We start from the raw sequence: 24,839 nt of genomic DNA on the forward strand, positions 1-24,839 counted from the left end.
GATAGAACAAGAGGGAATGGCCTCAAGCTGTGCTAGGGGAGGTTTAGACTAGACATAAGGAAGAACTTTTTCACCGAAGGGGTTGTCAGACATTGGAACATGCTGCCTGGGGAGGTGGTTGAGTCACCATCCCTGGATGTGTTTAAAAGTCATCTAGTTGAGGCCCTAGGGGATATGGCTTAGTGCTGGACTTGATAGTAGAGTAGTGTTGATGTTGGACTTGATGATCTTTTCCCAGGTCTTTTCCAACCTAAGTGATTCTGTGATTATAGGATAGTTTAGAAGGTGTCAGTGTAATTTTTTGCAACATTACTGAAGGTGATACCGTGGGCTTCTCCTCTGAAAATCAATTATTGGATTCTGTGTTCTGGTGCTGGTTCGTTTACTCTTCTGAAATCAGCCTTTTCTTCAAGGTAGCACACTAAGCTACAATAAAAATATTAAATTAGATTGTATATCACTGGCAAATATGGCAAGAGTTTAGACTTAAAGTGTTTCCAAAAGAGAATGGGTAGAGATTTTTTCCCATTTTTCTGAACTGAAATGAGGTTACTTCAATACTGCCTCATGTTGGATGGTTCGCTAAAAAACTTTCTGCTTGAAGAATGCAGTGATATTTTGTGAACATAACAACTCATATAAATACTTACTCTTCTCCACAGCAAGAAGTTGCTATGGCTTCTTTGAGTGTTCTTAGTTCTGTTGGGAAACTCAAGAAATTACAGGTTTATTAGTTTGTGGCATCTGCTGCTTTTTTTGTATGTTCATTTTCTGTTTTCCTTTGTAGGTGTCACTATAGATGTTACAGTGATTTCAACCACACTCTTGCAGTGTTCTCCATTGCTGACTATGCTTTATGCCATTTACGTCTTGAACTTTGCTTTTCAGTTTAAAGATCATCCTTTGATTTTGTCCTATTATTGTTTAGTTCAATACAGTCTCAGTTGGCTCCAAGCTTGTTCTCTACAACTCCGTCTCAGGTTTTCCGGTCAATTCTTCACATAGTCTTCTCTGCATTACATAGTGATATTTCAACTATAATTTTTCTTTCCTCTTTGTCTTTATTCACAGTGATTAGATTTCTAATGTTCAATTGCTGGTTTTGCAGGTCTCATTAAAAGTATTGCCATACAAGTTAATAAAGCACATTATTTTCTCATCCTGGCCAATGTAGTTATCTTTTATTACTTTTTGTAAATACTTGGTCATCCTTAAACCAAGGTTGTCAGATGTCTGGATCTATTCCAGCATGTCTTGCTTATACACAGGATGTGAAGATGACATTCATTCAAATTCTTAAATAGCTGTTGGACTCAGCCTTGACATTTGTGATGAAACTGGAACTTTCCTTGTGTCCATGGCAATGATGTTACATCCATTGGGAGGGTCTTTGTTTACTATTCTTCTTAGCTATTTCTTGGCAGAAATGGACAGTTAGTTTGATTGTAAACTAAATATTCACTTGAAAGATTTGACAGGTGAAAACCTCCTTGCTCCAGAGTTGTGTTCAAGACTCATTTCTTTCCCTCCTTCACTCTTAATTTTTCTTTACAATGTGGTATGAAAATAGCTGAGGAGACAACACTTTTGAGTATATGTACAAATTATTTAGGAAATCTGCCATCTTTGATGGAGGGTGAATGCATAATGTTGCACACATTGTAGTAGAATTTTCAACACTGGAAAAAAGCACCTAGCTTTGGAAAGTACTGGTGCAAATGGTTATGATTTTCTGCTGTAAGAAAGCCTAATGTAGCCAGTATGACATGCTGCTTTAGTTTGAGGAGGTTGATAGCTATATACCCTCGCTATATATCATAGTCTGATGAGCATAGCTGCCAATTCAATCTGTGTCTGTCTCAAAGCTGCAGGGTAAAAACAGATCCTCCCCCTAGTTTGGGCTCCCAGGTGGTCCATGCAAAAGCATAGTCATAGGCAGGAGGAACAGGCAGCAGAGAAGACAGGTTATAGGAGCTCAGAGTTAGGAGAGTTTAGGCAGAGGTAAATCCCAGATAATTTCTTAGTCCTTTTTACTGAACTTGTGTATGACCCACATTGCTGCTCTGAAGAGTGGGGTTTCTTCCTGGTAATCTATGGGATCTCATGCACTGCTTCTGCACTTAAAGCCCAGTCATTTTGACATTTCTGTATGAGTGCTGATCCTGCTAGACAATAAATGGGAAGGGTACAGTTTGGGAAATGCTGAAACAAATCAAAAGGAAACAAGAGGAATCAAGAATGTATGTGAAGTTAAGAAGGAACACCAAGAGCCATGGAAGCTGTCTTGGGGAAGATACTAGTGATGCAGTTCTCAAAGTAAGAATAGTTTATGTCGTTCTGTGGTAGCATGCTGCTGTAACCAAATTCTCCAAGTCATAGACCTCGACATAAAAAATAGCAAATCTGCTGTCTACAATGAACAAATTTGGGTTTGATCGTATTATCTTGTCCAAAGCTGTACTTCTGAATTAAATGTGTATGTAAGCATGGGGGAAGGAGGCCTCCAGTTACATTTTTTTTCTTCTCTTTTATCTTCAGGGAGGTGACAGGAAGTGACTGAGTGTGTAGGTGCCAGACCCAGCACAGTAGCAGGAAGAAATATTATTCTGTAGGTGAAACATGTGCTGAACACCTACCTGATTTTTGTCTCATGCAGGAAAATTATGGCAAACCAAATGCAATATATTGAATCTGTTGGCTGCCAGTTAGACAAGTGATGTAGCATTAAAAACTGATCTATAAAGCAAGACCAATTAAATCACACGTGTTAAATGATCTCACTGATTCTTTTCTTCCTCTTAGTACACTTTTTCAACTTCTTTGCTCCAAAAAAATAATTTGATTTTGTTTTTTGTTGTTTGTTTGGGTTTTTTTTACTCAGTGTCTAAATAACACAGACACTGTTGTGTTTTTTTTTTTTCTGGGAGCTTCTCAGACCGTATTTTGTCCTTGAAACTTCATATAATTATAGTTGATATTTCGCATCCAGCAATTACCAGTGGAAGCACTGCTTGTTATTTTCTTCATTTGAGCTGGTTATCACTTAATCGTGAGACTAAACTGACTCTTAACAAAAGTTCCATTTATTTTTGAATATAACTCTACTTTAGGTTGTCTGAAAAAAGTGATAGTCAAATTAGATTTTTTAGAATATAATATATACTATATTTTAATGAAAATCAAAATTGTCATTTAATTAAAAGCTTTTTCTAACAATTACTCTTACATACAGTAAATCCTGACAAACTTGTTTATACCAGGAAAGGAGGAAACTGTAAACAGTTTATGGAGTGATTGTATAAAGAATTTAAAGGTCAATCAGAAGACTTTAACATGCAGATAAGATGTGTTTAGCTCAAAATTGTGTTATGGACAAAGGGGAATCCACTTAATACACTGAGCTAAGCATTTATGGTTCCTCTAACTAGTTTTGACTGTCTAATAATGTTAACTCCATATTATCTAATGATTAAAGTTTTGTTACTAATATGGTTTAAATCTTACATATAGCTTCCTACTAAGTCTTCCTGTTATTTGTTGTTATGCTCTCCCTTCTAGTACTTCTCCAGATCTTAAGATTGACTATTCAGTCTTCCTCAGGAGTGGGGAGGAGACTTTTAACAGTAATTAGCATCTTGGGTTCTCCACCTACTCGTCAGTTTTGGAGTCTGCCTGAGGCTATTTTTTTGCATTTACTTAACGTTGTTTACTTGCTGTTCCTCCCCACTTCCCAGGCAAAGTTTGGGAGCTGCATGCTTCCCTCCCCAGCCTGTGATCCCAGAGGGGCTGTTTATCCCGCAGTGACTATGTAGGGGTGCCAGCCCATGTCCCGGCCACTCCCAGAGCAAGGCCAATGCAGGGAAGCCACAGGGAAGCCAATTGCTGCCACAGCTAAAACCAGTTCTCACCAAGACCAGGCATCAAGATACCTGTGCTGCCAGCTGCCCACCAAGCCTCTGGTCTTGTGCTAGTGATGGTAAAAACTAGATTTACTGGGCTGCAGAATAGCATCCCAAACATTTGTCTGGCTCACAAGAGATGTTACAATTTTTAAAGACTTGAGTAGGAGCAAATCTCAGTATGTGTTTGCAGTGTTGGATCTTTAACATTTAATATTGCTGGCACACAGAAGATTGCATAAGGCAGTTTTTGTCAGACAGCTACCTAAAATATTTATCAGTGTGAGAATATGGTCATTTGTGTTCAGAACAAATGTTCTTTAGTATTTTTAAATTATTTAAAAACTGCATGAATTAATGCGAAATCTCGTCAGTCGTCTGACACTGGTTTGTGATGCCTAATTGTCTTTGCTCAAAAATCACAAGAAGAGTAGAAGTGAAGATCAAATGCTGTAAGTTACAGTTTTTCAGAGATTAAAATCCAGGTAAGTAAGAAGAGGGATGCAGCCTCTTTTTATTTTTATATTCACCTAGACTCAAATAAGACTTGTGCTTTGTTTAATGAAAGTTATACATATCTAAACCCCATAGTTTTTAACACATAGAATTTTAAAACAGCCTGGGGTAATGATGGAATTTATTGCTTTTTAAACAGCTTTAATCATAGTAAAGTGTAGCACAATCTGACAATTTAAGATTGGTAGCTCTTACTGTGCATGTGCATTTATAGTAGCCAGACTTTGAAAGCTTGTTTTCTAGTGACTACTACTGCGAAGTCGGCTCAGCACTAATAATTTTATTTTTACTGTATTATATCGCATGGAAAACCTTAATGGCTGTTTTCAGGTTCTTTTCACTGTATATAAGCAATTTAGGAAACTGCATTCAGAGTACTCCCACATTCTGAGGCTTTATTGAAAACATCTGGCATAGGACAAAGATTTGTTCAGTGAATGACACCAATTGGTAGAATTGCTCCTATGATTTTTTAGTAACACATTTTCCCCTTGCCTTTGCAGACTATGGCACTATTAAGAAAGTACTTGCCCCGATGAACCAGACTTCAAGCAGCTGCCTGCTTGAGGAAATTGAACTGCTGCCGAAAAGTCAGCGAGAACCTATCAGAAGCCTTCAGATCCTGCACAGCCAGAGTGTCCTTTTTGTGGGCCTTCAGGAACACGTGATTAAGGTCCCTCTGAAAAGATGTCTCTTTTACAAAACATACAGGTAAGAAGAATCAAGTAGTTTGATTTGATTGGAGAAAAATGTTTGCAGGGGGTATGGGAAAATGGGAATGAAAAATTACTTTAAGGAGGAATCCAAATTAATTCCCTCTTTCATGAATGACTTTCAAGATATGCTGTTTATCAGAAATGTCTCTGACTTCCTGTTGTAAGTTTTTAGGAGTAGATGAGACTCTTGAGGAATTATATGTATATTTAAGTGTCATTATGCAGATTCTGAATTGTGAAATGAAGCAATAAGAACAAGTTTTTACAGAAAACAGGTATCTGATAATGAGCAGTATAGCTGCTGGTTTAATGTATTTAAAGCTTGAAATTTGGACAAGTTCAAGGGGTTTTTTTTAAGCTGTAACTTAGGCACTGCAGCCAGGATAACTGGCTGAATATATAATATATATCTATGTAGATTCAGAAAGAAAGCTGAATTGGATAAACTGAGAGTTAAGACTAGTTGGAAAAGTGACTATTTAAAGTGGGTGCTGGATCAGGAAAGCACAATAAATGTCAGTATTCTCCTAGGTGAAGTTGTTACGAAGCTAAAAGTTGTGAAATTGTTATGCAGCTAGAAGTTGTTTAATCAAAGAAGGGAAATGACTTAGGAATTATCACTTGGCTTTAGCCTGTGTTATGGTAGTTAAGGAAATCGAAGTTCAGCATACAACTTTTTCTATAGTTTACTAAAAGTGCTTCTGGATTGCAAAATACATGCTAATATACAATGTTAATTTCATCTAACTACTTGTATCTTCCCTTTGATATAAGTGTGGTTCCAGTAAGTCAGTACAATTGTCTTATGTCAGACGTGAGTCAGTGTGATAAGCTTTTTGAGAACTGTGACAGATATCTTTGGTTGTTTTTTAGCTTGTTTTGCTTTCAGCTTGTTTAATATAAGTTCCTTTGAAAAGCTGGCTATTAAAGGAGAGAGAAAGGCTGCCAGTTGTTTTTCTTGGCTGCTATACTCAGGATCATGGAGATGTTATTTGTTCAGCCGGCAGAGATATTATACGTCCCATGAGACGCAGACACCATTTGCAGGCGGAGATGTTTCTGGCTGTCAGAGGGACCATGCACACAGTCAGAGCAGGGAGGTGACCACAGGACACAGGTGTAGAGCTGTGGCTCACAGACAGTGGAAGGACTTCTCTGAGGGACTGGACTCTGAGTAGAGGTTGGTGCCATGCAGGAGGCTGGTGAAAGGCTACTGGGTTGAGAGCAAGACTGAAGGAAATGCTATGCCCTGGAAAACTGGAGTAGACCAGGGGAGTATTCACCCTATTACAGTTCTTAACCAGCCTTCTTTGTTTATCCTGTTTTATGTAGTGTATTTTAGGCATTTCCTACTAAATTAGAAATTATTAGAAGGGACTCAAAGCCCGATTGGAAGTCCTGCAAAACTTACTTTGAGAAGATATATAGCGACAAGTCTTTGCCTCAATTTTTCCTTGATTTAGAGACCAACGTAGAACCAAGTTTCATCTTTCTTTGTTTTAGCATATTGAAACAGGGTGTGTGGTAGTCCTGTAGCCCTTGTTGTTATGTTTCCTTTTCAGTGAGTGGAGGACATATTTTGGGAGAGGTATATATATGCATGTGTATATATCTGAAGAAGGAAAAAAATCCAATTACATATTGTTATGCTTCTCTCTTAAGTATGACACAATTATGCCATTCTGGTTGTACAAGACATTGAGCATGGCTCCATAAGCAGATGCATTCATTTCAGAAAAGGAGATCAGGTTGGTATCCTGTGTTTTCTTAGGGACTGTGTACCCATGATGGCAATCATGAACACAGAGAGCTCGATAATATGCATGTACCATGTACCAAGTCTGCACTCCACTTCAGACATTTCAAGACTGGAGCCTTCCTGTCTTATTAGGGAGGTGTGAACTCCAAAATCCAGAGACGAGAATTCCACAGCACTTGCTTAGCTGGTGTCTGTGCAGAGATCTCACAAGGTCCCTGGAACCTGTGCTCTTCTGTCAGGACAATTCCAAGATATGTGAAGCAGGGCCTAAACGTGCTTCTGACCTTGCAGGGTGGAGCTGCTGTCGCAAATCACAGACCCCATGCATGGCTGCAGGCTAGGCATTCCTCTCCTTGTTAGAGCAGTGAGGTCTAAGTGCCAAGATTTTAAGAGTTAGTTTTGTTGTTTTTTAATAAATAAATAAATAAATAAGTTTTAAAAAAATAAAATATGTGGTACTGTTCCTACTTTACTGAGTAGAACAGTAGTTAAATTCTAAATTACTTAAATTCTGCTCGAATGATAATTTATTCCTCTGCCCAGAGTTATGTAAAGTCGTGTCTTCCACTGGAATGACTTACTTAAAAGAAGATAAAATTATTCCTCCTGGGGTTTTTCAGTCATATTTTCTGTAGTTCCATGACTTTCCTTGTAATACTTAATGTCCGTTGCACTAAAAGGGTTGTGGTCCACGCTTTCCTCTTGGTTAAAGAGTTCACCAGCAATTCTAGCTCTGGTTTTTGAGAATGGAGAGGATTTATAGATGTGATCTAGATTAAATAAGGCATCTTATTGTCATTTATCATTAGGAATTCAAATTGTTTGGAAAATGCAGACATAATCTTTCTCTTCCCTATCACTTACTTTTGACTTTACTAGTTTTTCCTGTCTTATGCTGGATTTCAAGCATACTTGGTTCTCTACATGTGGAGAGAGTGTAGGTACCTTACTTGGGGTTATAAATTTCACTAGATAATGAGATATCTGAAACTTAGTTGCATCATTGCTGGGTGCTTTAATACTCACAATCTTGTTATATGTTGCCAGCTCTTAGTTCTATGCTATAGCAACATGTAAATAGAATAATGGATAAACCTCAACTAAGATAAAGCCTTGGGGCATTGTGGTTCTTTTTTTTTATTATTTTAATTTTATGTCTTCACATTTGTCATGCTTAGGGCTATATAACTGTACCAAGGCTATATTCTGAACTTCCATCAATAATAACCAGAGTTTCTTCCCCAGATCAAGGGCATGTGTAGTCTTTAATACCTACTTCACATAAGCATTGAGAAGTAGACCATCCTTGGTATATATAGCAGCCTTAAAAAACTCAAAAGGCTGAAAATGTACTATCTCATCTGTTCTGTCTTTTTGTGTCATTGGCAGAGTCCTCACCATCTAGTCTTTTCTAATCTTTTTGTTTAGGTTTATTGCAAAGCTTTCAGACAATACAACTTCAGTCCCTCTGTTGAGCAGACTGTTCCACAAGCTGATACCTCAATGTCAAGATCATTTGCTTGAGATTGTGTTTCTTCTTTTTATTTGATTATTCTTGTTTTATCTTCACATACAAGTCTCTAAAGCATATGGCTATTGCTTTTGTTTCTAGTTTATTATGTCTCCTTAATTATCACTCTGATATGCTGTACATATTTAGCTAATTCACACTTCCTTGTTAAAACTGTTCCTCCAGCACTTCCCTGTGGTTGAGTCCCTCTGTGATAATGTTGCCTCTGACAGTTGTTGCCTCTGATTTGGGACTGTCCTGTTCCACACCAGCTTCACAGCTTGCTCCCACAAAAACTGTTACCAAAGGCCCATGAAAATACAGTTTTACATTTGGAGGCTAAATTTGATTTTGTAGTTGTTGTTGTTTGGTGTTCTAGGTGCAGTTTGGTGCATTTTTACTGTGACAGCAGACCGACCATACCACAGGCGGAGCCTGTTGTCACATCTGGAGTTTGGATTGCTCAGCACTTTCCATTATGCCATAATGTTTTTGTTGGTTTTGAGTTGCCCCTACTAGTTATTTGCATTGGCAGTTTACATGGTGGGGGGTTAGTCTCTGGCAAATTTCTGCCGATTGGTGATAAGTTTTTAACATCCTGTCAAAATCCTACTGTTTTCAAAATTCAGCTAGGAAGGAAAGACAGTTTGGGATGTGTGAATTCTTACAAACAGTTCTCCAAAAAGCCCTGGTGTTTTCATGCTCCAAGAAAAAGCAGCAGATCAGTTATGTTAGTTAGTCTTTCCTTTTGGAAAATCCATAAGATTTGACCAGATTTTTATCATACAGGTATTGCAACTCCCATGTTTATAAAAATTCTATGGAAGACCATGAACATTATTCACTGGAGCTACTATTTTAACTATAAATTCTCCAGCTTTCTGTACTTCTTCAGATCTGGATATGCCAAGCATAAAGCACAACTGACTTTTGCATGTCTGCTAATTAACTATAGTGTGAGATAGGTAAAATTATTGTTATGAGAATCACAGAGTGGTCAGCACTGGAAGGGACCTCTGAAGATCATCTAGTCCAGCTCCCCTGCTAGAGCAGGATCACCAACAGTAGGTCACACAGGAAAACATTGTGACAGGTTTTGAGTGTCTCCAGAGAAGGAAACTCCACAACCTCTCTGGGCAGCCTGTTCCAGTGCTCTTAGAAGATAACTATTAAACTCTCAAAAGTTGCAGTGTTTGCTATTTAGTTGGAAGGCTCTATGCATCTGTAATAAGAATAAGATCTGTAGCACGGGGATAATGACTCTGTCCCCTGAAAAAAAAAAAAAAAGAAGCAGTTGGCTTTCTTTTATTGGCAGCTGTAGCCTTGAAAAGCAACCTTGGATGGCAGTGATTTCCCCAAGGCAAATTTGTCGATGTTATAATTTGTACTGGAGTTTTCAGTGCATCAGTTCTGGAAGTAGAGGCAATGGAAGGTTATATTAGCCCAATGTTCTGCAAAATCTTAACAAGCAAGGGTCAGGAATTACTGTTTCTGACAGAAGATAGGTTTCACACACTTAGAAGGCCTGAAAACTAATTTTACTATATTGTTATGTCTAAGTAAATAAATAGTACCTCTAAAGGCAGTAGACATAGTGAATTCTTTGGTGTAAAAAACAAAACCAAACCATTTCTGGAAAATTTTGAGTATTGTTTTTCCTTTATATGCTTTGTATAGTATTGGGTCACAATAGTATTTTGCAAAATAATGTTGTCCTAGTTATTCTACTATAACCAGAACTTTTCTCTCTTTTAGTCTATTATTTTTGTTTCAGCTTCTTTGTTAACAATCAGCTAAGCAATCTGTACGTATGCAAAAGGTAGCTGTAGCAGCACAGTACTAAAAAGGGTACTGTATTGACTAAGAAAAAAAAACAGTTATTGCAAATTTGGTTGCTCTGCATGATTCCTAGAACTCCAGCAAGACCATTAGGATTATTTCAGCCACTGTTGCATTGCTTTATTTTGTCTTAGTTATACCCATTGATTCCTCAGAGGTAGTCTCACACTCAGTACAAACCTTTTTTCCTGGTCATAAAACATTGGCTATCATTACGTAGTAGAATACTTATTTCTATATACTAAAATTATGCAAGTTAACAACAAGTAACATCATCTAAGCTATTACTAGGTAACAGTGTCCAGAGGAGCTTGCCAACACATTAACTTGAAATTGCTGTTTTGAAATAATCATTCCAGAATTTGTAGATATCCAGATGGATTTCTATATTTCAAAATATGAAAGCCTCATTCCACTTCAGTTCAGAGAAACACACTGCTGCATTAGAATGTTAAACCACATGAAGACTGATCTGAATTATTGACTCCAGAGTAATATTCCACAACCAAAATCCCCATAAAATTCTGCAGACTGTGATAAACGGTAATCCTGGCTGCAAGACTAGATTATAAGGACATTAAAAAAATGGGTAGTCTGTTTTTAGGTATTACATACTCTGCAAAATTATCTTCAATTGGTGTGAACTTAAGAGAATATTAGTAAATTCAGCAGAACTATAAATAACCATAGTTGAAAGTTTTTCTCACTCAAAAGAAATAGAGTATTAGTCCCATACTGGGAAGGGAATCAATTCAAGCTCTGCAGATTAGGTTCAGCAATAACTCAGTTGATTCACTTTCTTCCTCTGTGAAGACCAAGGTTTCTGCAGAAAGTGTATTTTTCTGTCTGGCCCACAAAGTGCATCAGAGACAAACTATACATTTACACTTTGCTGCACCTGAAATATTTAGTCACAGCTCTTTAAAGTGTGTGATTTATGCATGCATGGATTTACTATGAACACACATTTTTCGCAAGCAAGAAAGCATTTGGAAAAAAAAGGTATAATTTTACAGCATCCTCCCAATGTATTTATTGAAGTAGCCATATTAGGAAAGAAAAATGCCTTTTCCTTATAGTTTACATAGTTTTAAGAAAACCAGACTTGGCTATGTATTTGCAATTCGGATTTTGTTAGTAGGATATTATTTTAAATCAAAGAAGTTATCTAATAAATAAAAATTTTAAACAAGCATGCGGTTTTCATATATTGTGATGTAATTAAGGTCTTTGCTTTAAAAATACCTGAAGTTTGAGGAATTCTAAGTTCAGTGTAGTTACTGGTAAGTTTTTCTTTAAAATCTCCTGACATGTCAAAAGCAACACACTTTCCAAGACATCATTTCACTAGTCATTTGTTACTTGGCAAATGTATTCTCTGGAAGCAGGAGTGACAGAGACTAGATTAAAAAAAAAAAGGGGAGTGGAATAAAAACCCAGCAAATCTGGAAAGTTTTTTTTATTTTATAATAGTTTATTGTATCACATACCAGACTGCTACTCAGTCAGGCCAACACATGTCATACCCTATGTGTCTCAGCTTACAGCTCTGCATTACACAGTAGTTGTTTTTCCTTGATAATTATTTGCAGCTCTCTTAATATTCTTACATCTTTTTTTGTGGGCATTATAATTTATTTGAAATTGTACAGAAAACTAGTATCTGATTTTGGGGTCCCATGTTGGCCTGAATGTACGAGAGAGAGAGAGAATATTCTCGATGCAACAGTGTGAACTGTGAGCAGGGTTCCAGGACAGGAATTCAGATGCTCCAGTTCTACAAGCCCCAAACTGAGTGGCTTTCAAGGCCATCTGCTCCTTTCAAGGAGTCAGGTTGTGAATCGTGATTCTGGGCCTTCTGTCTTTATAATTTATTCATATTCTAACATAAAGCTAACTTCAGTATTTAAGTTCAAAAGAACTAAGAGTGCAGCTGACTAAAAGGGTATGGCAATCATATACCCTGTTTATATTTGTATCTGTTAAAGATGCACAGGTCTTTTAAAGACATGGGGATGCCACATGGAAGCAAACATGTCCAGCCTGGGCCATCACTGTCATTGCTGTTCTCATATAGCAACACAAAAACTTGTGGGAAAATCTCCAGATCCAATGCTCCTGGCTTGTCTTGCCATTTAGGTGGCTCAGATTTACAGAACCTATTTGCAAACCACAGGTTTGTAGGCTCTAAATTCAGCCCATCAAAAGGGCTTTGAAAACTCTACCTGCACATGGTGGTCCCAGCATTTCCAGGCTTCTATCTCCTAATCTTGGAGGCTGGGAGCTCTGTCTTGGCTTAATGACATAGATGGTGGACCTCACATGTTACTTCTTTACCATGAATTGCATCCTGCATTCTCTTGTACAGAGCGTGCTCTGAAAGTTGTTTTGCCACTTTAAGTGTCAATATTTGGAGAATGTGTGTTTTAAACAACTTTATTAAACAAATTAGACCTGCATTCCTGATTCTGTATTTGAAGGGAGGAGCTTGTAGATTTAGTATTTTAAATACATGTTGCAAGATTGAATTGCACCTAGATGCACCTTCTACATCATTCGTGTGTATCTTTAGATCCTTGTTCTTCATTGCAAACACGTATGTATGTGTATATGTATGTAAGTATGTATGTATGTATGTGTGTATCTACAAAACCGTTAGTAATAAAACCTCTGATAGGTACAGAAGACTAGGATCAGATTCATGCACTTACAGTGTATATTGAGGTGGGAATATTTTCTTCCTCTGACAGAAGATTTTAAAATCTCTTCAAAATCAACAGTATCAGGACATAGCTTTTAATCTTACAGGTTTTTTTGTTCTTTGGAGCACTCATAACAAATTAAAACTGTATGAGTTTTAATATATTTTGCTCTAAATGACGTTAATTTCTGCCTTATTTCCTGTCTGAATAAATCATCTCAAATATAACTGAAGCAGAGCAGTTTTGCTAGCCTGCTCGGTGATAATTATAAAATAGCTGAAGAAAATGACCTGCTTATTGCTGGCTTGCCTTGGAATCAAATGACTTACAGTTTTGTTACTTGTCAGTCAAAATCCATTGATTAAGTGTTGCATGACTGTCAGTAGGCACACTGAACTATCACAGCCAAATTACTGCTTTGAAGGGAAGACACTCAACTACCTATCATTTATGTTTGGTAAGAAATGTGAAATGACAACATTGAGGAAAGTTAGAAATAATCAGTAGAAGCCAAAAGCTATTGAATGTTTTTGTAGAGGGTGTTGACTCAGTAGGGTAAGTGGCATCAAGACAGTCTTGGAATGAACCAATTCACTTTTTTTCCTGAATTTCATTCCTGCACAAAATTGCCAGTTTTAGCAGAAACGGGACAAACCATGCAAAGTCTTAGAAATGTGGGCTGGTGCCTACTGGGAGTAACAGACAAAGCATTAATTTGCATCTCTCAATTATAGAGGTAAGTTAGACTTCTAGTGACAAGATGACTAATACATTATCCAGGTCTTCTACTTCCAGTATCACTACATGAAAGAGTCCTGTCAACTGAAAGACCAAATGCTAATTCTAAAATGGATCTAATTTTTCAATAGCAGCATCTACAATGGTTTTCATTTAGACAGAGATTTGGAAGGAGAAGGGGATAAAGATGTATAGTAGTATCTAATTTTCTACTTGCCTTACTTACATGAATTACACCCATTTTGTATAAGGTTTTTGTTATTTCATGAGTACACAGAAGCTGTTCCTCTTACTGCTGTCTTTTGGGAGAGAGATTAATTTAAAAAGAGTCAAAACAGTATGAAGTTTTCATTTATGGAAAAATGTAAGGACACACAATTGTAAATTAATAATAGCCCCTTTAAATTTCACATTTCAGATAGAAGTTCTGTTATTTTCATACTTACAAACTTTATCCTCATTTTCTGTCTGTAATTTTTTTTATTATTTTTAAATGTTTTAATCTAGGCATAGCAGCTCAAAATAATTCACTGCTGTTAATCACGCATTAGATTATACCTTAAAGGAAAGAAAGTGGTTTTAAAAGGTGACATAATTAAGCAAGTACAGACAAAAATCTACTTGTATATTACCTCTCTTCTTCTTTTCTTTAAAAGAAAATATATCCCCTTTGCAGAGATCTGAAAGAAAGAAATAAGAAAACCCTCTAAGATGTGAGACAGGGAGGAGAGCAGAAAAGAGCTGTTGTGCCAATACCTAAAAAAGGGCATCTATTTAAGCCAGGTCCTGCCTCATTGCATGTATATATCTCTCATGGTGAACTCTGTGAAAGTGGGTGATAATGCTGAACTACACTTTCATGGTATCATTTTTCTGTCTGAATAGATTACAAAAAACAAACTTTTTACAAAATGAGACTTAGAATAATGACTGGGACAATAAATTAGAACATTATTAAAAAAAAAAAAAGGCAAAAGTAGGGTTTTTCATGTGAGGAATACTTCTCAGACCAAATTTCCTGTTCATATGTTTCCAGGATTCAATTATATATTGTAGTGTAAAGAAAAAAAAAAAAAAAAAAAAAAAAAAAAAAAAAAAAAAAAAAGAGCTATTGAAGACTGTTAATGCCTCTCATTTTTCAGAAAAGATTCACCTTGTTTTCTCCAAGCCTGGTCATTTACTAAAATAGCCATGTTCACTGCCACGGGGTGATTGAACAGTGCTTTGTCCCAGCAGTACAAGGACTCTACACCTTTTTTTTTTTTTTTAAACTTTATTTGTTCCATGAAAATAGGGTCTTTTCTGATCCCAGAAGGCTATAAGAATTGTTGAAATATGCTTTCAGTGCCCTTCTTATAACTTCTTAGCAACTTATAATGAAAGGTGCAAGATGTTTTGATTTGCCTGAGTGCAAAGTAATGTGAAAACAAAAGCAAAAGAGGAAATACTGTCTAAAAGCAGAGTGGAAGAAGGATCAGATAACTCCCAGGAAAGTGGGAGTGTCATTCTAAGTAAAAGGTTATTGACTTTTAAAAATACTTTATTTATTAATAAAAAGTTTCTTAAGCATAATGACTGCATTTTAAAATTTTAGTGAATTTGGAAAAGTGAGCCTTTCTACTTTGAGAGACAGCACAGCTAATGTTGCCCATTGTGCATTATCTCATTGTTTTATATTATTTTTTCATAAAACATGTGCTTCATCAGATATACTCTGAAGAGCACTAAACATCTTGTTTTGCAAAAACTGGAAGACCAAGACATGTACATTTTTCCATAATTTGCATTGATTTTCCAGCTTACTTTCTAGATAGTCAAATGGAAACATATGCAGCCTGAGTGACAAAAATGCTAAAGTGCTCACAGCTGCCAGAACCATCACTGGAAACACTGAACACTGAATCCCCTAAACCAAAAGCTTTATCTTTGAACTGGCAGCCTATAGGGGTACCTAGGGAGCTTTGGCTGTTGTGTCTCTTATTTTGAGCCCATTTTGTCAATGGGACCTACCCTCCCATGTAGTCCTGGCAATCCATGTTGCCAAGTGTATTGTAGAAACAAATTATTTGAAATGTATAAGCACTAAGAATCCTCTGTGATTGTAATATGAAGAAGCACGCTAGGGAATTAGTAAGTCTGCATTTTGACTGATGTTAGCATGGAACTACATGAGGAATGCCAGAGATAAATAGAAATATAAATAAGACACAGGATTTGTGAAGGCAGAATCACAGAAGGGTTGAGGTTGGCAGGGGCCTCAGGAAGTCATCTGGTCAAACCTCCTGCTCAAGCAGAATCACCTAGAGCCAGTTACCCAGGACGACGTCCAGATGGCTTTTAGAATCTCCAAGTATGGACACCCCAGAACCTCTCTGGGCAAGCTGTGCCAGTGCTCACTAACTCTCACAGCATAAAAGTGTTTCCTGATGTTCAGAGAGAACCTCCTGTTTTTCAGTTTGTGCACATTGCCTTTGGTCCTATCACTGGGCACCGCTGCAGAGATCCTGCATTCACCCTTCTGTGCACCATCCCTTCAGGTATTTCTATATAGTGGTGAGATGCCTTCTCAGCCTTCTCTTCTCTAGGCTGAACAAACCCAGCTCTCTCAACCTCTCCTCATAGGGGTGATGCTTCAGTCTTTTAATCATCTTTGTGGACCTTCACTGGGTTGATGTGATGTGAACAGACAATTAAAGAGAGGATGATGATGCCCATGGATTTGAGTTGAACAAGAACGATCAGTCTTGGATTTTTTATAATCTAGACAAAATATTTGAATTTGTTATATTTATGTATAATTTTAGGTATTTTTACAAGTGCTCAAAGAATTACATTATGCTTCACAATGATGGGATTTCCACCTCCTTTCTTAGGTATATTTAGCTGTGAAGCTGCAGACCTATTGCCTGGACTGGTAATGTTTGATCTACTAGTAGCAAGATAAAGCTGACATTTAGTAGAGAAAATAACTTCTAGTTTTGTACAATGGATCTTTCAGAATCTGTAGGAAGCTGGACTACCATCCCTCTCTCTAACCTTTTTTTCCTCCTCATTTACCACTGGGAGGGAATATGTAGGGCAGCATGTGGTATGTAAGAGGTGTGATGGCAACCACCAGCACCCCTTTGAACTTACTTTCAGGAATTCTATAGCAGTGCAAAAAAAAATCAGTGTGTTTTCTAATTAATTTTCGAAGTGTAGACATTGTCATCTGATTTCCAACGCAGATGATAACTGTTCATTCCAGAAGTGATAGAAAAGACTAACTCCTGAAATATTTTTTTACTTGAAGTAGACAACATACACTTTTTATGAATTGCTGTAATTCTCTAGTTATTATGTACAGTAATCAGTCTCAATGACATACTATATGTGCAGCCAGAGTTTCAGCTATGCACTTGACAAATTCTTAGCTTTGTATAGACTTTCAAATTCATTTTTCATCTCTTTTGTCCGTTCATCTGTGCCATATCACAACAGGGATCAATTTCACTATCTGTTTTAGGCCTGTAAAATACGAAGAGATGTCACATAGTTTAGAGCTCTTTGGACAGTACAGATGAAGATTAATGTTCATGTTTTCTGATTGTTTTTTATACACAGTGCATGCATTGGATCTCAGGACCCTTATTGTGGCTGGGACATGGTGATGAAGAAATGTACAACGCTGGAAGAAAGTCTGAGCATGAGCCAATGGGAGCAGAGCATTACTGTGTGTCCAGTAAGTCCAAATACATTAATTTATCTCTTATAACTTTTAATTCCATGTGAATTTAATGAAAATGAGCTGACATACATTCTTCAAACTCAGAAAACTATCTAATGTCATTTTCCCCAGGCCTTCCCATCAGATTTTAACAGGATATTTAGGTTTTTTTCTATTTCTTATCAAACTACTTATGTGAGCAAATAATTTATGATACTGTCAAAGGATAGTTGGTTTTTACCTGTAATTCTTGCCGCTTTCACTTGTGATCTCACATGTGTTGCAGCAGCCTGATAGACACAAACCACTGCACTGATAGATACAAACCACTGCACTGATTCTGAGGTGTTCTCTGTGTTCGACATTGAATAGTAATTTGTAAACCAATATCTTGTCCTGTCCTTTGTATCCGTGCTCCCACATAGTGGCCTAATAAAAAAGGATTCATTTGCATTAGCATTTTTGCTCAAATCAGGAGCACATTTGGGGCAAATATTCTGATTTTTCCCATCTGCTATTCTTCAATTCACATCATAGAGCAGTCTTGAAGCTCACAAGCCATGTGACTTTCAGATGAAATTAAACCAAAAATGTGCTCCACCTACCACTAAGCATTTGATCCATCGCCAGAGTGAGTCTAAAGTAAAGCCCACAAAATACACATAGTGTATGTGTCAGGTCTTCAACACCAACTGCTTTATTTTCCACATTTGCAGTTTGTGTTCATGCCACTATATATATTGCTAATATAGTCATACCCATTGTCTCTCAGAAACTCTGGATTCAACCACTAGTGCAGTCCTTGCCTCCCTGATTCGCAGGCAGTTAGATGTACTGTACAGTATATTCATTTCCAAATACATGGAGTTTATAATTTCTCCTGCAGTAATTCCACAGGCTAAATGTGGTGATGTTGGAAGGTTTGCTGGTGGCCTAGGTGGGTTGCTGTATTAGGAAGCATTACTGAAGTGAGTCAGTTGGTTGATATTTGCATGAGCAGTCTGCCTACAGCTTAGTTTTTGAATTCTGGTGTTAGCCCTTATTTTATTTCATAGATATAAAACATGAAGCCAAGAGGGAGTAGAGGAGAAGGGGAGGAATTCTTTCGAAACCAGACATCAATCCAGATACATTCAACTGGAAAAACAATAATTTAGTATCTATTAGATGACAGTTGTGTAGGGGAGACCTCATCAGTCTCTACAACTACCTGAAAGGACACTGTAGGGAGGTTGGTGCTGGTCTCTTCTCACAGATAATTAGCGACAGAACAAGAGGGAATGGCTTCAAGCTGCAACAGGGGAGATTTAGACTGGACATTTAGGAATTTTTTTTTCATAGAAAGAGTGGTTAGACAGTGGAATAGGCTGCCCAGGGAGGTGGTTGAGTCACCATCCCTGGATGTGTTTTAGGGTTGTTTGGATGTGGTGTTGGTGGATCTTGTTTAGGGGAGAAATTTGTAGAGTAGGGATGATGGTTGGACTCAGTGATCCCAAGGGTCTTTTCCAACCTGAGTAGTTCTGTGATTCTATGATATAACCATCTAATCAAAGCAGGGGAGCACCAAGGGATTGCTCAGAAATTCATCCACAGCTTATACTGCATATCAGAGATGAAAAGATGTTGTGAGAATCCAAAAGAATTTGTAGTTGAGCAGACTGAGATTGCATAATATAAAGAAAATTTTAGAATAAACTATCTAAACTGAAAAGCTTGGGGACTTACTGTCTTAACCCCCTAAACTCTAAGTACACATTAATGAGCAGATTTGAAAACTTCATAGAAACTTTCATTTAAAATAACGCTGCGTTCTGGCAAACTGCAATCAATTACAATTTTGCTTAGTGAGTCTTTCAAATATTTGTTTTTTATAGCATTTTTATGTGCTGGATTCACAGGTTATATAAGCCAAGATGTAATGTATTTCATTTTTTAGGCAACTGAGCTATGTGCATCTCCAACAGTTGCTGTATACATTTAGGCTAATGTTGCATGCAGAACATAACAGAATATTAGAAACCTTCCACCCTCCCTCTACAGGCTCCATTATCTTAATTCTTAGTAAAACTACACTTAACTTTTTAACACTATTGAATATTTGTCATTTTTTCCAAACTCAGATCAGAGAGGCCTGTTTATATGCTAGCTTAGCCCAAAATTAAAAGTGTGACTTGAGGAATTATTTCCTAAGGAAGCATGTGTGTATCTGAATATTTATCAGCATGTCATGGTAGAGCAGGGAGGGCACTAGGAAAGGCAGCTGACATCTTTGTTAACGTTTCTCTGAACTTCAAAGATCCCTTTTGACCAATGTGGTTATTTTTGTTATCTTGCTTTGATTTAATCCTCAAGTTGCTTTTTTACATTATTGTTTCAGTTGGCTTGAGTACACCAATTGCACATGAATACAGATAGTAATAAATGTTATGGCATGTATCTAGTTGGTCTGATACCCCAGTTATTCATCCAGTATTTTTTAAAGTAATGAAGGTTCATTGTTTTGCCAAAATATTTTCCAGTGAGGCCACTTGCAATCCATCACTTAAAAACAGAGTGTCTGACATTATCAAAGCACTTTTATGAGAAGAGTAAAAATACTTACTTTAAAGTTAGGGTTTTTTAAAACATAAGTAGACAACGTGAACTAACTTTACTTTTACAGCTGCATGCAGAGAAAGAGTATGTAATATGGGATCTTACCAGAACTCATTAGCAGCTTCAGGAAATACTCCAGACCCACTGCATTCTACACACACTAATCTCAAACCCAATTGCTCATGGCAGATTCAAGGACTGAGTCACTGAAGAGGTGACTTTGACTCTGAGTGCAGAGGCAAAAATGAGGAAGACAAGATGGGTGCAGAGATACACAAAACAAAGGAGATTGATACTTGGAGGACATTAGGAGAGAAGAAAAGGACTAGAAGTATCTGCAAAAGGGAAAGGGTGACAAAAACAGGATCGTAAAGGGGGAAAGTGGAGTAGTGGTGCTAGGAAAGTACAGCCAATATTGTCTGATTGATTGTGGTTTTCCTCTTGAAGTGTGTCAGATGGTTAAGGGCTAATGGGCATACGTTCTGGTGAGGGCTAAAAAGGCCTCTCATTAGTACTTTTTGCTTTCCTATAGTCCTGTCATGAAATTGATATCACTTGTGAAAGGGAGACACTAAAATAGAGACAGAGCAGGTGAGTCATGGGAAACTGCAGAGATTGCAGTGGGATGATCTTTACAGTATTAGCGGGAAAAAATCCAGAGAAACCTGCCATCAGTATGTCCTTAGCTCAAGCTTTCAGCTAAGTTTTACAAATACTTACTGTGCCACTTGATACAAATTATGGTAACCATAGACAACAGTATGTTTAGTTTATAATTGTAGGTGCAATAATAAAGATGCTTTGGTGCAGCATAGAAATAGAAAGCAGTAAAGATACTTTCACATCTCTGCCATTAATTAGATTGGGGACCTATCATTGCTAGTTCATAGACTATACATTTGTTAGACCCACAGTGTAAGAGAGAATGGGTTACTTGTCACTTAAGAAAAAGTAAGTATTTCCTGTTGTCTCGTGAAAAATAGCAGAGTATACTCTGCATGAGCAAAAAGCAGTGACTTATTTTCAATGAACAGCTGTCAGCAGAATTTTGAAATTATGAATTATGTCAGTTGTAGCTGGCAGAATAAACACATAGCTGTGCTGTGGAGAAGCTATATCTGTGAAAAATAAATCAAGAGAAAATTAATTAATAGTTAAATTATTGAACCTTTACCACAGTGGAAAGAATCAACCAGCACCCAGCATGGCAGTGGAAGTTATGTCTTGTGCTGTAATTAATTTCTTGTATCTTCAAATTGTTATTGAAATGTATACTTCCCTCACCAGTGTTAAAATGAAACAATATTAAAACAGCAAAGGGAGACACTATTTCATATAATTCATGACCATGTACAAGTGTAGTTCCTATTTAAATGTATAATTAAATCAAATATTTAGAGGGACTAATTTAAAACCACATTTCACTTTTATGAAGTGTTGCTATATGATATGTGCTTCAAAAAACTGTTGTCAAAAAAGACTCTCATCATAGAGATTTCAGTTTGATACATCTAGTTTTGTTCCTCTAGATTATTACCCTCTGATACCTCTTCTATTTGATCTAGATTTGGGTTTCTGCAAGTATTCTTGCACATGCTGTTTTACAGTGAGTATCCAGGCTCCTAATCGCAGGTAAATTTTAGGAACTAGGGAATACTGTCATCAGAAGATAATGAGGAAAGAGAATATATACTTTCTAGTGAATTACTACAGGCAAGCATGGCTGTGAAAGGTAAGAGTTAGCTGCAATGATTCTTGCTGCTATAATGATGGCATCCAGTGGCCCGGATTAGTTGGAGGTGGTGGGAATTATGCAGTCACAGAAACTTTCAAAGGAGCTTTTTGTCTGCAAGGTATACCTTTCCAGTGAAGGCTTTTATTGTTGGCTGAAGGCTGTACCTCCATGTACTGCAGAATTAAGAGGTAGTATGAAGGATCTGTCAGGCCTCAGGTGAGCTTTTCTATTGTGTTTGTCACCAGATGAGGAATCTGACAGTGGATGGGCATTTTGGAACATGGTCGCAGTGGAAACCTTGCACCCATAGTGACGGTGCCAGTGTTGGCTCCTGCCTCTGCAGGACACGTGTGTGTGACAGTCCTGCTCCTCAGTGTGGAGGTTGGCTGTGTGAAGGACCAACCATGGAGATTGCCAACTGTTCCAGGTACACAAAACCATTTCATGTTATATAATTTATGGTGTGAATGTTTTTCACTTAATCAGAATAGAGCCTAACCTTTGAAATCCCATCTGCAAACCACTGCTCCTGTTCTGTGCATGAAACAGCTCTTTGCAATGGCCCCAGCAAATGAGACATTAAAAAGTATCTCTGAGACTTTCTGGAAGAAAGAATGAGCCAAATGGCAAGAAGTGATTTCAAATGCTGTGTAGCAAATACCATTGTCCTCAGTCAATTTGAACAAAAGCTCAGAAGTAAAAAAATCATGCAAGGAAATATCCAAAGTATGATATTATTTCTCAGTCTGTAAGCCATAAAGCTTTTTCTGGAAGTCAGAACTGTTTGCTTTTTTGAAGGTCTCATGTCACAATTGCATTATCCCATTCTGACTTGGGAAAAAATGTTTTCATTGTATCTTTTGGTTGTGTCCTGACATCCAGATCTATTACTAGTTTATATGCCACTCTTTAGCCTCTCTTTTGTCTTCTGTAGGCATGTAACCACTCCCAGAACAGTGAGAGCAGATTATTTCAAAGAGACTCAGAACACTGCCTATTCTGAACTGCAGTAGGAGTTCATGTTTAATACATTATACATACTTTAATTGCAAGATGAATCTTATATACTGTTGCATTCTGCTTATTTTCAGTGATTTTTTCTGGGTTTTGTGTCTGGTTTTTTGTTATCAGGGTTTTTTGGGATTTGGTTTGGTTTTTGGTTTTTAACATCAGAAGCACATCATGGTAGTGGATAAAACTGATTATTCTTCTGCACAAGATAACTGCAAGTTCTGTAAGTGAAAATAGTCAGTGTTAGGTAAATTATTAAAAACAGCAATATAGTATAGAACATCAGATCAAGGGAATTGTGGAAAATAAAAGTATGCTGTGAGATACTGAGCAATCAAACAGCAGCTACTGGCTGTTGGTTTAGAGGGCAATTTGGAACGTGATTTGGGACTTGCTTCATGTAGTACCACTGGCGATATTACACTATTATTTTAGCATCTTACTTCAGTTAACACTGCCGTATTAGTAATTGGTTCCCAGAACCCATGGATCTCCAGATATTTTGTTCATTTTATGACTTGGGTCAGATATTATACTGACAGAGACCTTACGGTTTTTTGCCTCTGTTACCAGTGATAGCTGATTGTTTTTTCAAAAGCTTTTTTTTATATGTTTTTGATCCTTATAGCCCTTATAATAGCAAGATACCAAGATAAGTGGAATTTAAATTGGTAAAATTTGTGATAAATTACTTGAATTATCTTATATAATTTTCATTACTTGATTTAATTAGTGTGGCAGTATTGTAACTTTTATGTTGAAACCTCAAGAATTCATTATACTTTACTTTTATTTTTCTTGATTTCTGTTTCTCTTTTACCAATACAGAAACTACAAACTAGCCATCAAAAGGCTTTGGGAGCTGCTGAAGCACATTGGTTTTTTCTTAGGACAGGATATGAAATTCCTTTTGAGATGTTTGGTCTACTGTTGTTTTTTTTTGACTAGTATGTATTGGGGAGTGACAGGAGTGTCCTTTCCAAAAGTGCACAAATGCAGTGTACAGCATGCAAATTCTGGTAGCTTTTTTGTTATATAGCAAGGTATTGACACCTTATCAGAGTATCCTCTTGAAATTGTGAATTAAAGTATTTTGATGCTTACTTATTACTTTTTTTCCTTTAGAATCATACAGGTTCGAAAAGACCTTTAAGATCATCAAGTCCAACCATAAACCCAGCACTGCAAAGTCTGCCCCTAAAACGTGTCCCTAAACAACACATCTACATGTCATTTAAATTCCTCCAGGGATGGTAACTCAACTGCTTCCCTAGGCAGCCTATTCCAGTGCCTGACAACCGTTTTGTTGCAGAAATTTTTCCTAATAACCAGTCTAAACTTCCCTTGGCACAACGTGAGGCCATTTCCTCTTGTTCTATTCCTTGTTACTTGAAAAATTGACACCTGCCTCTCTACAACCTCCTTTTAGATAGTTGTAGAGAGCAATAAGGTGTTCCCTCATTCTTCTTTTCTCCAGGCTTTAATCACTTGTCTTTCAAAAGAGGTACTAAAAATCAACATTTTAATCTCCCTGAAAAAAAAGACTCACAAAATATAGTTGGAACAATATGCAACTAAAAGTTCTCTTCAGAACTTTGATACAGAAGTTTGGAGATGAAGTTTACTCAGGATAAAGTAACCAAAACTAACCACTTTCGTGTCTTTGTACTTTACTTTTTCTGCATTGGGGTCATTTTAGAAGTCGCTGATAACAAAGCATAGAATATGGAAGGATTAGAGCACCTTTATTTAGTACAATATTCTTTAAGAAATGGAATGGGATGCAGGATTTATGACTTCTACAGAAATATTAATGGGCCAGCTTCTGCTGACAGTCACACCTAATCAGCCATTCGCTATGTATAACAGATGACAGAGCCTGAGCTTTTTATTCTACCAGAAATGGAGGCTGGACACCATGGACTTCTTGGTCACCTTGTAGTACCACTTGTGGAATAGGCTTTCAAGTTCGTCAGCGTTCGTGCAGCAACCCAACCCCTCGGCATGGAGGACGCGTCTGTGTGGGACAGAATCGTGAGGAGAGGTGAGTTATCTTTTTTCCTGCTGTCTGTTTTAATTTCTTCTGCTCAGCTTTATTCCACAGGGCATTTTC

General features: G+C 37.2%; 1 protein-coding gene across 1 annotated transcript in view; it reads left to right on the plus strand.

Moving 5' to 3' along the window:
• Positions 1-24,839, plus strand: part of SEMA5A (sema domain, seven thrombospondin repeats (type 1 and type 1-like), transmembrane domain (TM) and short cytoplasmic domain, (semaphorin) 5A) — a 241,042-nt gene that overhangs the window by 142,668 nt on the left and 73,535 nt on the right. The window contains exons 10-13 of the mRNA XM_010001362.1: positions 4,919-5,126; positions 17,283-17,400; positions 21,961-22,142; positions 24,627-24,770. Coding sequence (XP_009999664.1) covers positions 4,919-5,126; positions 17,283-17,400; positions 21,961-22,142; positions 24,627-24,770 — 652 coding nt within the window. The remainder of the gene's footprint in view (positions 1-4,918; positions 5,127-17,282; positions 17,401-21,960; positions 22,143-24,626; positions 24,771-24,839) is intronic.

The sequence above is a fragment of the Chaetura pelagica genome, unplaced genomic scaffold (assembly GCF_000747805.2).
Source record: "Chaetura pelagica isolate M959 unplaced genomic scaffold, ChaPel_1.0 scaffold317, whole genome shotgun sequence".
Classification (NCBI taxonomy): domain Eukaryota; kingdom Metazoa; phylum Chordata; class Aves; order Apodiformes; family Apodidae; genus Chaetura; species Chaetura pelagica.